Source organism: Anomalospiza imberbis, chromosome 10 (genome assembly GCF_031753505.1).
Source record: "Anomalospiza imberbis isolate Cuckoo-Finch-1a 21T00152 chromosome 10, ASM3175350v1, whole genome shotgun sequence".
Classification (NCBI taxonomy): domain Eukaryota; kingdom Metazoa; phylum Chordata; class Aves; order Passeriformes; family Viduidae; genus Anomalospiza; species Anomalospiza imberbis.
In genome coordinates, this window is record NC_089690.1 from 23,680,088 (window position 1) to 23,692,251 (window position 12,164).

At 39.3% G+C, this 12,164-nt stretch overlaps 1 protein-coding gene across 7 annotated transcripts in view; it reads right to left on the reverse strand.

The window, feature by feature from the left end:
• CLSTN2 (calsyntenin 2) overlaps positions 1–12,164 on the reverse strand; it is a 324,249-nt gene that overhangs the window by 202,629 nt on the left and 109,456 nt on the right. Inside the window, exon 1 of one of the 7 annotated variants that reach the window (XM_068201286.1) lies at positions 6,773–6,838. The exons of 5 other annotated variants lie outside the window; for them this stretch is intronic. In XM_068201286.1, coding sequence (XP_068057387.1) covers positions 6,773–6,836 — 64 coding nt within the window. In that variant the 5' untranslated portion in view covers positions 6,837–6,838. Of the gene's footprint in view, positions 1–4,332; positions 4,376–6,772; positions 6,839–12,164 lie in introns of those variants that run through there. One more of the 7 variants, XM_068201288.1, reaches the window with a different exon arrangement.

Sequence of the window (12,164 nt, forward strand, 5' to 3'; positions counted from 1 at the left end):
AAACCACCAAGACAACAGAGGGCTCTGGCCACAGGTAAATGTGGGCAATTAACAAAGTTTTTTTTTCACTGGCCATTTGGGAAAAACATACAAATATATTTATGGCAAATTGAAGTTCATTCTTTTCCTTTCTTGCTTCTTTGTTTAACCATTATGAAACTGTGGACTTGGGAGACTGATCCTTCCAACGCTGAATTATTTTATATTCTAGAACTAATCTGGGAGCTTTGAGTTCATTCCTATGTTGCAATAGATCTTCTTTCAGAAGAAAGCATACTTATCTTCACTGTAGTTAGTTTTGCCCATTTTTGCAATAACTAAGCAACAGGAAGATTAAACTGGGGATGTGTCAGGGAAAGGTGAAATGGAAAACAGGGATCTCAAATCTCTTTATCTTGTAATGACTGTACAGCCAGAGGAGAGACTGGTGAGTTTATGTAATAGATGAAGGCCAAAAGTCTTGTTGATGTTGAAAAATGAGAAGTGATGGATACAATTTCAGAGCTTTTTATGGCATTTGGGATTTTGGTTTGCAGGGCAGTTGAAGTATTCTGTATTTATTAATGGAATACGTGAATTGCCTGAGCATGCAGACACACCAGTGTGCTCCAGTGGCACTCAGGTGTGGCTCGCAGGCTCGGAGGGACACAGGCTGCACTGAGCCAAAGGGCATCCCTTGACTGCAGGCAGATGCAATTGAACTATAATGAGACAGTAAACAGGAACTCACATCAAAAGGGAGCTCCTTATGCAACTCAAATTTCAAGTACCAGATGCTTTTCATTCCTCCTGATTCTGTTAATGGTCTGAGCTCTTTAAAAAAAAACAATCAACCAAAAAAAAAAAAAAAAAAAAAAAAAAACCTAAACAAGCAAATAAACACAAAAAGCACCAAAACTTTCCTCTTACTGATTCCCAGGGAATACTTTTTTTGATGGCACTTTTACTTAAGGAACTCTCAGAATACAGTGAGTGCAATTCTACCAGCCTTAGCTTTCTCCAGTTGGTGTCCAATGAGCAATAACACCAGTCAAATGAGTGGCAGCAACATCATTCCTTAAATTATATTGGGGGGGAAGAAAAGAAAAGAACATTATGAACAAATGCTACAGTTTAGACCTTAGAGACTGGTATTGGGAAGAGGAAAAGAATAAAGCAAAACAAAATAATATATCTGAAACATAAACTTTAAGGAATTTAGAGATTTTAGAGGGGTTAAGATTATAGTTAGAGATAAGCCTTACTAGAGTTAATTAAAATAAATGAGTAGGCCCTGATGAAGTTAAGAGTTAGTAGTTAACTAATAATTGATTCCTTGTCAACACAATGTTCAGTTAGCTGGGTTTGTAATGAAGAATATAGAAACTGAGAAATAGCTTTTAGGAACATAAGACAACTGTGGGCCTCCTCTGTTCTGAAACCAATTGAAGACAGGGAATGGGAGTTCTACCAAGGTTCATTTGTCACATTTGCATTGAAAAGACAGAAAGGTCAGAATGAGGAAGACTTCATTTACTTCCTCATTTTGGGACCCCTCCCCATGAAAGGGACCACCGACCCATTTCAAGGAACAAACTACGCATGCTTAATAGCTTTTGAAAGGATTAGCATACGAAGTGAGGATGGGATGTACCAAAATGATGAATATGTATTTGTATTTTGGGTATTCAATACTTGTATGGATAAAAGGACTCTGTAATCACCTGAGGGGCGCGGTGTGTATTTGGGAGCTATCCCACACACCACCCGGCGTCGCAATAAACATACACTTGCTAACTTTAAACTGTTAGGGAATTTTTGTCCGTCACAGTTGGATATCGGTACTAGATCAATATCCATATTTCTTTAATAAATCATATCAAATTATTTGCAAGCTCTTATCTTGGAGATGAATTTTGGAGATACATGCCCAAATGTAAAAACTATGGCTATATAAGCTTTGTGTGACCCGTGGTGTGGAAATGTTGCTAATAATGGAAAACATCCATGCTCTTTGGGAATGCAGAGCAATTCATTTGCATCAGATGATCTCACTTTGAATATTTTCACATCATGAAAATTATTGATCCTTTTGCACTGTTTTGGATACTTGCTTTAAAATAAGAAATCTCTAATCCTGAGATGAGCAGCTGGTGTTCTGGCTGGGGGGTTGTTTATATTCCCCCTGCTAAAGGCTGGTAAAATGTTACCATAGAACTAAGTGCAGAAACCACTCTACAGGCTTTCATAAAATAATAGATTATGAAGGAAAAACCTTCATAGGTAACATGATCAATGAATACTTTAAGTTTCTTACTCTGAGACAAAAGGACAACTACAAAATATTAGACTGGTTCAAGCCAGTGTTTATCCACAGGTTAACACAGCTCTCAAATCTCTGGTATTTTCCTATCCCTATGCAGTGTTTTCAAAAGAAGAATTTTCAAAATTCGAAGTGTTTTGTCTTGTCTTATTTGAGCTACTGATTCTACTTCAGGATATACGAGTCAGATTTTAGGTTTCCAAAAACATAGTAGTGCCGCACTGCACTTATTTAAACACCACAACAAAAACGTTTTACCATGCTGTCTTTTTCTGGCTATATGAAACTGTATGTTTAACTAGAAAAGAAAAACAGAATTCACATTATTGAAAAAGTTCCATAATTTTGATTATATACAGTACTTGTTAGGATATTTTAAATATTAACATGTATCCTTTCTGGAATTCTTTGAAGTTTTACATAAGGTGGAAATTTTTCATTTTACCTTTACAATGGAAAAGGCAAGAATGATTAAAAATATTTCAATGCTTCTCCACAATGTTTGCAAATTCACTTCATTCTATAAAGTAAAGTGACAGGCAAGCTACTTTTCCTTGGTTTGCATTTGCTAAAGATGATGGAAGAGATCTATACCTAGATTTGTATGTGAAGTTTCAGGAACTAAAAAAGCAGAGCACTACAGAGCCAGTTAAGCTCAAATGAGCAAATAAGCTGGGTAATCAGCAGGTAAGAGTTATACAAAAAAACTTTTCCCTCTTAAGGCATATTAAGTTGTAGCACACTGATATTAACTCTAAAACTAGGAAAAAAAAAAGTTTTGTCTTCCTCACAAAAGATCTTCTCTGGAAGCATTTATTGTCTCCCATTTCCTTGCATTTGCCTAGCTGGGTGGAAGCTGGAATCAGTACAGGGCTTGCATAAATTCAAGCATATTTAGTTAAGACATAAAGATATGCATGCTGTGGGTTGCTTGTCTTTTTCAAACTTGCCTCCCTTCCTATAATTTATTAGTCATTCATATAAACCCATACTATAAATAATTTATACCATCTAGGATAAGGCACTTAATCTTCCTTTATTACAGCTCAAGGTTGATCCATTACAGTTTGTCTGCACTGTCCACAGGGCATTTCCTGGTCTGTCCCACCCAAGGCTGTGACCACAAGCCGTGGGATGCAGTGGAACCACCGTGCCAGGAAAGGGCCCCTCTGTGCTCCCTCTGCAAACGCTCCAGGCACGAGAGCACCTGAGCACGGCCGAGGAAAACCAACCCCGTCCTGAGAGCCTGAGGGAACCCTGCGCCCCAGGACTGCTGTCCTGAAAGTCAGCGTAAGGACAGCCCCAAAGGAAACACGGACATGAGCACAGAGATGAACACAGAGAAAGGCCCAGATGATGTTTAGAACCTCCAAACCTTGCTGAGCTCGTGCAGTGTATTCAAGACTGCACGGCACTTCCCAAAGTCAATCACAGGCTGTGCATTAAATCTTCCAAGTCCCAAAACCTGCAAGCAGCAGAGGTTTTGTCAGTGTAGGAGCATTTTAATAACAGGAGTACAATAAGGACAAAATGTATGAGGCCATCCTCTTATGAGCAAAGTCATCTTTTCTCTAAGCTGAGACGGACATTTGTTTGGGCATGGGGAGAGGGACAGTGGGTGGGAAGCAGCACGTGCACAAGGGACACATTACAATGGTATTTGCAAAATTCAGATGGTTTCTGCCTCAAATCAGTTAGAAAATATCGCTGATCCAAAAATAACACATTACAAAAGAATTATAAAAGAAAAAAAAGTGACTGTTAGAAGGTTTAACTCCTGACACCAGGGCAGATTCAATATTGTCAGTTGATTTAATTGACAATTTCTAAACTTCAGGCAGCTAAAACCTGAGGTAGCAAATTATAATGGTTAAGAATTTCTTTACGAATGCAAATGTTTTCTTTTTCTCCTCTAAATAGCACAATGGATTTCTTTTCCATTTAATTGTGTTGATAATATGTTCTCTCATCTCTAGCTTAAAGAAGTTGTCAATTCCAGAAAAATTGGCAGAAAATTTAGGCTTTCTTACCACCTCTTTCAGCTTTAAGTCTTTTCATCTGCTAACTTAATGATCTTCAGCTCAACCTGCTGGAATCCTGTGTAGGTGTCAAAGGCCTTCCCCTGAGAACCACTCAAACTAAGGATGCCCAGGAAGCCTTTGAGGCACACAGGAAATCCCATTAACTCCTGCAGCATGTCAGACTGAACCTCCTGCCTGTGCATGCTGCAAGCCCTCCACTTGAACAGCAAGGCATGCTGCTAGAGCCCTGCTGGGGGATGCTGCACAGCCATTCCCAAGGGATCCAGCTGCCACAGGGACAGCTGCAAGGCACAATCCCCCTGGCTGGAAGAGACCCGGACCTGGACAGCACTGACCTGGCAGTCACTCCTCCCTGGGGACAGTGCTTTCCTGGGTAAACACCACAGTGACACCTGTGGGGTCAGCAATGGCCACAGCTCAGGCTCGTTTTTCAGGTGTTCCAAAGGAAATGGCAACTAAAATCACAATTTGTCCATTGCTGAGTTTCTGTGAGCTGTTCTCTGGAGAGCCTTAGCAGCCCTGGGCTCCGGACCAAGAAGGAGAAACTTGAAAGAGGGTGAGGTCAGAAGATGATTTTGACTCACAAGTGTGGCTCATGCTGTGGCTATTCTTTGATGAACAAGCGAGAAGTTTTGAAATCTCATAACTTTGAAGAGAAATTCATTGGAGTCTCCAGTAGCTCCCGTTTCTGGTAACTGAATGTCACTACACTGAAGTGTTTCAGAGATTGTGCTTTACTAAGCAAGTCCTCATCACACAGGTCATACATGCGACTGTACTGTGCACGAGTAGCTTTATAACAGAGGAGTCTTGAGATAGAAACCTGGATTTCCAGAATGAGTCAGGAATAGAAACCAAAGACAGCAGCAAAATCCCAGATCTCATAAAGTAGCAGCTAAAAACAAAAATGTCCAGAAGACAGGCAGATTTGGGGGCTTAGGTCACTAAAGAAATGAGGATTGCCGCTTGAGAAAGAATTTAAGACGTCAACTGGAAGGCAGAGAAAACAAGGACATGGATTTTTGCAAGTATTTTTGAGGAAAAAGAAATTAAGTAAAAAGTGGAAACTGAAAATGGCTGTGAAGTATGAGAAGTAAATAAATGTTTACATTTTAAAGGATTAAATTTTTCTCAGCATTAGGAAAAAAAAAATTGAGTCACTTTATCAGGAGGAACTGTGTTTCCCTACCTACAAAAACACTGAAAACTTTCCAGAAAGGTTCAGATATAAAGCACATTTTATATGCATTGCCAAAGACAAATTGTAGAGAAGAAATTTATTCTGTCCCACACACTTTGTTCTCCCTGTGATGCCATTGCCTGAATTACTGAAATTCCAGTAGTTATGTTCTGGCTTTATTTTTGGATTGATAACTTTAAATTATAACGCTTTATGTGCTTTTACATAAAATAATAGTATGAAACTCCTGCCCCAATTACGGCAATGGGAGTTCTGACATTAAGATCAGTTAAAGCAGAATTTATATGATTTATGATGTGTGAATGAGATGTGAACTCTTTGGAGAACATTTTAACTGAGCAATACATTATGGGCAGTGCATCTCAGCAACATTAAATTACTCAGTGGAGCTCCTGTGGATACCTTGGCACTGCTTTGATTGTGCTGCACAGCAAAACCTATTCCGCATCAACACACTGCACTAAGTTTTCTGCCATAGACACATTTTCTGGCTCCCGAGAGAAGGCTTTTCAATAATGACGTTCCCATCAACAAAATTTGTTCTTATATAAAAAAAGGGGTAACATTTGAAAAGTAAGACTCTTTTGTTAGTAGCTAATTCTTATTAGAAACTAATTTGACCAAAAGCACCAAGTGCCTTGCCTAACAGACTTGATAAAATCAGTAATTACACTGCTGTTAGCTATTTCTAAAGTAAAATAACGTACTCTGTACTTATTCTGACATGTTGAGATGTTTATGCAGCCATAAATACGATTAATTCTCTAGTAAATCTATGTGTTTCGGGTATTTTGTGAGCGGGGGAGAGAAACTTCTTGAGAGTGAGCAAATTAATATTACACATTTAACAGAAACTTTGTGAATGCTTTGCTCAACCCAAACCTGTGCTGTTCAGGAAAAAACAATCTAGCCACAAATTTTGTAGAACTCCACTTACAATACTGAGATGTAAAACTTTCAGCAGCACTTTTTACTTCCGACCCGTATTTCTGGAGGGCACATATTGAATGTTCATATGCATATGGGAATTATTATGTATATGGTCTGTCTCATTGCCCTCTTTTAGGGAATGGACCACATAGTTGTGGTCTCTGGGCCTTGAAGTGCCTTTAAGCTTAAAAGTTATTTTAATTAACACAAAAGACATTTCAACTCCTTCATCAACATGTCCTTATAAATTTATCTACTGATAGTTGTCATAACAAACAGACTTCAGAGAATGCAAACCTGAATTCTGAGCTCCCAGTTTCCATGCCTCAGCATTTAGAGCAGGAAGCTGCACATGTCCCATATCTAAACTGGAATTAGGGGATGAGTCTGTCCCACAGCTATCCACGGGAACTTTAACAGCACTTACTGATTGCATCCTCAGACATGAAAATTACACACTTAAAAATCCGGCGGAAAGTATCCAATGATTTTAAAATGTTTTCATTGATGCTTCAAGGGCACAAAAAAGTCACAAACAAGATGTTTGCCTATGTATTTACTTGTACTCAAAAAGCATTTCACTTACCTTGTTTATCAGTGCTGATCTTCAATTCAACATGAATTGAAGATTCAATTCACTCATAAACAGTTTCATTCTCATTTAAAAAGTCATAAAAGCTTGAGATGCCCAGTATTTAACCCTTCTATCATTTAATTTAATGTCCTACACTATTTAATAATTCCACACTCACTCTATGAAGCTGCCCCAGTCTTACACGTTTTATTTTTCGTTTGCTGAAAGATGTTCAGAACATGGATTTATTTTTCCATTATGAGCATTCATAGCAGACATTTTAAATTAACCTGACTCCTTATTCCTTAAATAAACAAGAATGGAGTGAGCTCTGATGGGTTCTGTCAGAGCTGACCAGGGCTCCCAGCACTGCTTCACTGACTGGACACCAACGCCTTGCAAGTACTCCACATATTTCACGTAATTCTGAGGAACACACAGATCCCCAGGGAACATTTTTATCATCACAGTGTGTTTTCATAGGAAGCAAAACAAATCAAACACAGTGGTTGTGCAGAAAAGCAAGGGCAATCCCCTAAAAACACCAAAGACAGACCTCACCGAGGAGCTGCAGGCCTGCAGGATGCCCAGTTTAACTCAAGAACTAATTTGCATCTGTAATACCCCCCTTACTGCCTGAAAACACCAAAACCAGGGGCTTCCAATTGCTGCTATTTCTCCTGTGAATGTCTCAGTTATGACATCTCTAAAGTGAACATTACAGATACTACAGAACTCGAGACATTTTAACATTGGCTGAGCAGATTTTCAAAGGTTTTTCATCACCTTATCATTCAGATTAGCACGTTTTCCTTTGTAAACAGTACCTTGAGCTGAAGTTTTAAAAAAGGATATTAAGGTACCTTAGGTTTTATGCAATTATGTCTCAAGAGTTTCAGCAATACTCTGTAGCTGAGAACAGTATTTTGAAAAATTCCAAGTTAAAACCCCTATTATATTATGAGGCTAAAATAAATTTTTAAAAATCTTAAAAAATTGTAGCCTTTATAAAATTTCATGCCACACTATTTTGATAGCACAGACTTGAACGCTATCACAAATTTAATCTCACTGAAATCCTATGCTCCTACATATGAGCCTCGACATTTGGAAATCTTGGGAAATGAGATAAATCCTAATGCCATAGATTTTAAAGGAGTAAGTCGTTTATTAAAAAAAAAAAAAAAAAAAAAAAAACAGAAGAAAGTATTAATGCTTATCTTTTCATTATTTGTTTAAAATTACAGATTTCCATACAGCAGAGGCTGAAGGATATTGCAGTGGAGAGAAGCTGATCATGTATAGGACAGGTATTGCTGCAAATTACCTGTCCTCTACTTCATCCAGCAGATCTCAAAAGAAGTTACTCATCTTTTTCTTTCATATGGCCACCACTCCTTCCAAATGAACCATGTTGGTTTTGAAATTGTGACTGCACTACAGAAGAGATGTTTTATCCCCTGATGAAAACCAAGAAACTCCAATTATTTAAGAGCAAGTAATAGGAAGAGTGCAAGAAACTCAGAGAGATTGATAAATTCTAGGCATGTTTGTGTGGGCAAAGGCTCATGAAGCTGAAAGGTCAAGGGAGCGATGTGAAAATGCACAGAAATCGAGAGCTGGAAGAATGAGAATCCTTTTGAGTTCATATCCTCTGATTGTCTTGCACCATTTGTGCATTATGGGCAGACCACAGGGGGACTGCAGGTGTCACATTCACTGTTCTGCTGCAAGCTGTTCACAGGTAGGGTGGCACTGCTCTGTTCCATGCCAGGCACAGGGTCATCACAACCTGTCCAACAGCCACGGACCAAACCCACAGATAAATCACAAAGTGTCAAAATAACTACCAGTAATGCAGGCAGAAGGGCACTACAGAGAAACACAGCAGGAAGCCCATTTGCAAGTATTTGTGTTCAGATGTCTCAAGTCAAAATGTACCTCAAAATAAATCTATTAACTGGCTTTCCATCCTCACTCCAAATCTCTCAGAATATGCATTTAAATGGCATTTGTCACATGGTCCCACACATTAATAAAACAAGGATTGCATAAGTTTTACTACCATCAGTGCACAAGGCAGGTGTCAGTTGACGGTGTTGTTCCTTCTCAGTCCCAGCAAGCAAGCAGGAATGCAGTAAATGACACACAGGCAGGACAAAGGTAACACTGGAGTGCCTCCTGCTTTGATACCACTCTCTGCAGTTCTATCCATGGTGGTCATTTCTGACAGACTCTCTGTTGTGTCCTGAAGAACTGCTGTTCTTGGGTTTTGGAACAGAGCCCAACTTCTTTGCACTTTCATGCAACAGCTCTTATTAGTTTGTGGTCCTGACTGAAGTTTCTATACACTCCAAAACAAATAATGATCTGTCTACCCTCCAAAAAGCAATGGGAATGTGGCTGTTCCAGACATTGTAAGAGTCAAGACCTCTGTGTTTCTTCAGCTCTCCAAGACAGAGAATGCCTTAATTCCATGGGCGATGGAATCCATACGGTGAACATATTTGACACCTTGCTTTTCATAACTATTCTGCATTCTTCAGACATATTCTAGCTACGCTTTAGTTTTTTCTACTGCATTTGTTTTCTTTTAACAGCTGAGTCTAGACATACAAACTGCCTGAAAAAAATATGTTTTTAAGCTTTGATGCTGTTTCTGATTATAAATAGCTCTGACTTTATAACAAAATGCTTAATTTATTTTTATGCACCTCCTCATTATCAATGCAGTCTTTATTTTTTCCAAGGCAGTCTTTTCTCTCAGTTCATTTTCTACGGATTTAAACCTAAAATTATCACTGATCCTATTTGAATGGTTTACTCTCTCTCAAAACTCCCTCACTTCTTTTTTTTTTTTTTTTTTTTGCATTTCAACCTGGAAACAGGCTCTTATTTTTCTTTCTTCTCTCAACATCCTCAAGTGCCTCCTAATTACTGAGTGTTTTGAAACATATCAGTCTATTTACATAGAAATTATACTGCCAATAGCCAAGTTTTAAAATGCAACTCTTCCATTAGTAAGTACTCTTTTCTCCTACCCACATTTATGCATTTAAATAACAAATGCTGAGTACAGGTGGAGCTTGGGGTGAAAGTGTGCCACAATTTGCCTGCATTAGGAGTCAGAGTTCCCAGAGCTCCAGTCAGAGCTGGACCACAACCTTGCAGCAACAATTAACACATTATTGTCCCCATACGGATCCAATGACAGCACTAAGATGCTTTTTGTATTATAGCCTCTTTAGGAATGAGAACAAACTATCAAATTCCACAAGCACGTAAGACAGCTTTCCAGCTCTCTTCAGTCTTGACTCTGAATCCGAATCTTGACTCCAAGGAAACTCCCTGTACAACTGTCCCTCTCATGTTAGCCTGATCATTTAAACAGGTGAGGAAGGAGATGTCCAAGCGGGGGAAGGTAAACCTAGAGACCACCTGAATGTGAGGGTTACCTTTTCCTCTCCCTCTGTTTCAGTTAAAACATAACTGAAGCCAGCATTCTGGGGTCTGCACAGCCTTTCACAAGATGCCAAGATAAATATCATTCCAAAGTTTCTTTTATGATTTCTCCTTCTTCAAAAATTTGTAGTTCTTGCTTGCGTTTCTGCCCTCCTCGGGCAATACCAAAATTTAGACTTTTAGACTTGGGGCACACTGTACAGGGGACCCCACAGGAAACAAAGAACTGGGGCAAGGCTGACCAATCTTCCTGACTGTACAAAACCACACGATAAAACCTCCTCCTCCTCCTCATTAAAAACCTCATCAAGCCCACAGCTGGGCTGCCCGTGGGAGGTGACGAGGCAGCAGGTTCTGTGGGATGGGATATTCACTCACTCACGTGGCAACCAAGGGACATCTGCTGCAGTAATTCCTGCTTGGCAGCTGTCCCCAAGAGCAAGCATGGGGATCCACCAGCTCCTCCCTTCCAGCCGAGCCCTGCTGCCTGCCAGGTGACATTCCCAGCCCTGCTGCCTGCCAGGTGACACTGCCAACCTGGGAACGGGACCCTGAGCCCACCAAGGTCACATGTGGCTCATGAGGTTTGGACAGCAACTGAGGCCCAAACAGCACTAAGGCAAATGAAGGAAAATGAAGAAGATGATGGAGAACTGCTGGTCTGACTCTTGGTGAAAACTGTTCTGCTGTGTCACAGGCCAGCAGGCACTCACACAACAGTAAAAGAATCAAGAATCGCTGCTCAGCCACACAGGAGCTCCTGCCCTCGGGCAGCACAATCCCAAGGAATGCACACTGCTTAGGAGGTGACAACTTAGCTGTGTTTCTTCTCCAAAAATGAAAATACACATTTGGAGAAAGCATCTGATTTTGAGAAACACTGGAACATTATATGCAACCAGTATATTTTCCTCCAAAACAGGTACTATGTAATACTGGAAAAATTAATGGTTCACAAGGGCTTGATAAGAGTACTTGCATAAAATACATTCTTTATGTATATAAATTAATTAATGTCTGTCTGTCTAATCTCAAAAATAGCTAAGCTACCATTCATTGCTTATTAGTATTCCCTGATAATTAAATAGATCATTTCCTAATTACTGCTGTCTGCTGTAAAAAGAGTTTCCAGGGCTGCAGCGAGTGCAGAAAAACTTGTTTGTCAAACAAAAGACTGACTGATGGAAGAAAAACTGCATCTTCCACCCATTTGGTGTTTTTTGAGTTAATTGGTTAAGTCTTGTGACCAAATATCAAACACTATTTTCCCTCATCACTCGGTCCCTAATTACCAACCACCTCTATGAATTGCTAATATGAATGATTTTGACCTGTGACAACTCAGCTTTTGTCCTACAGTAGTGCAGATGGGACACATTTTATTACAAATTTCATTTCATGCTTTTTATTGTGAAAGGTATGGAACACTGAATGATAATTATATATTTTACAGTTCATTCATTTCAAATTGATCATTTCATATTCATTATTCCAATGACAGACATGTCCTGTCAGTTTTACCCCTCATTATGCACATAATATCTGCATTTGAGCAAGCAACATAATTTTGAAAGGAGACTGCAACCAAGTTTCCATTTAAAAAAACACCACTAAAATTCAATAAAGCTCTGCTAGCTGGTTACATTAATTTTT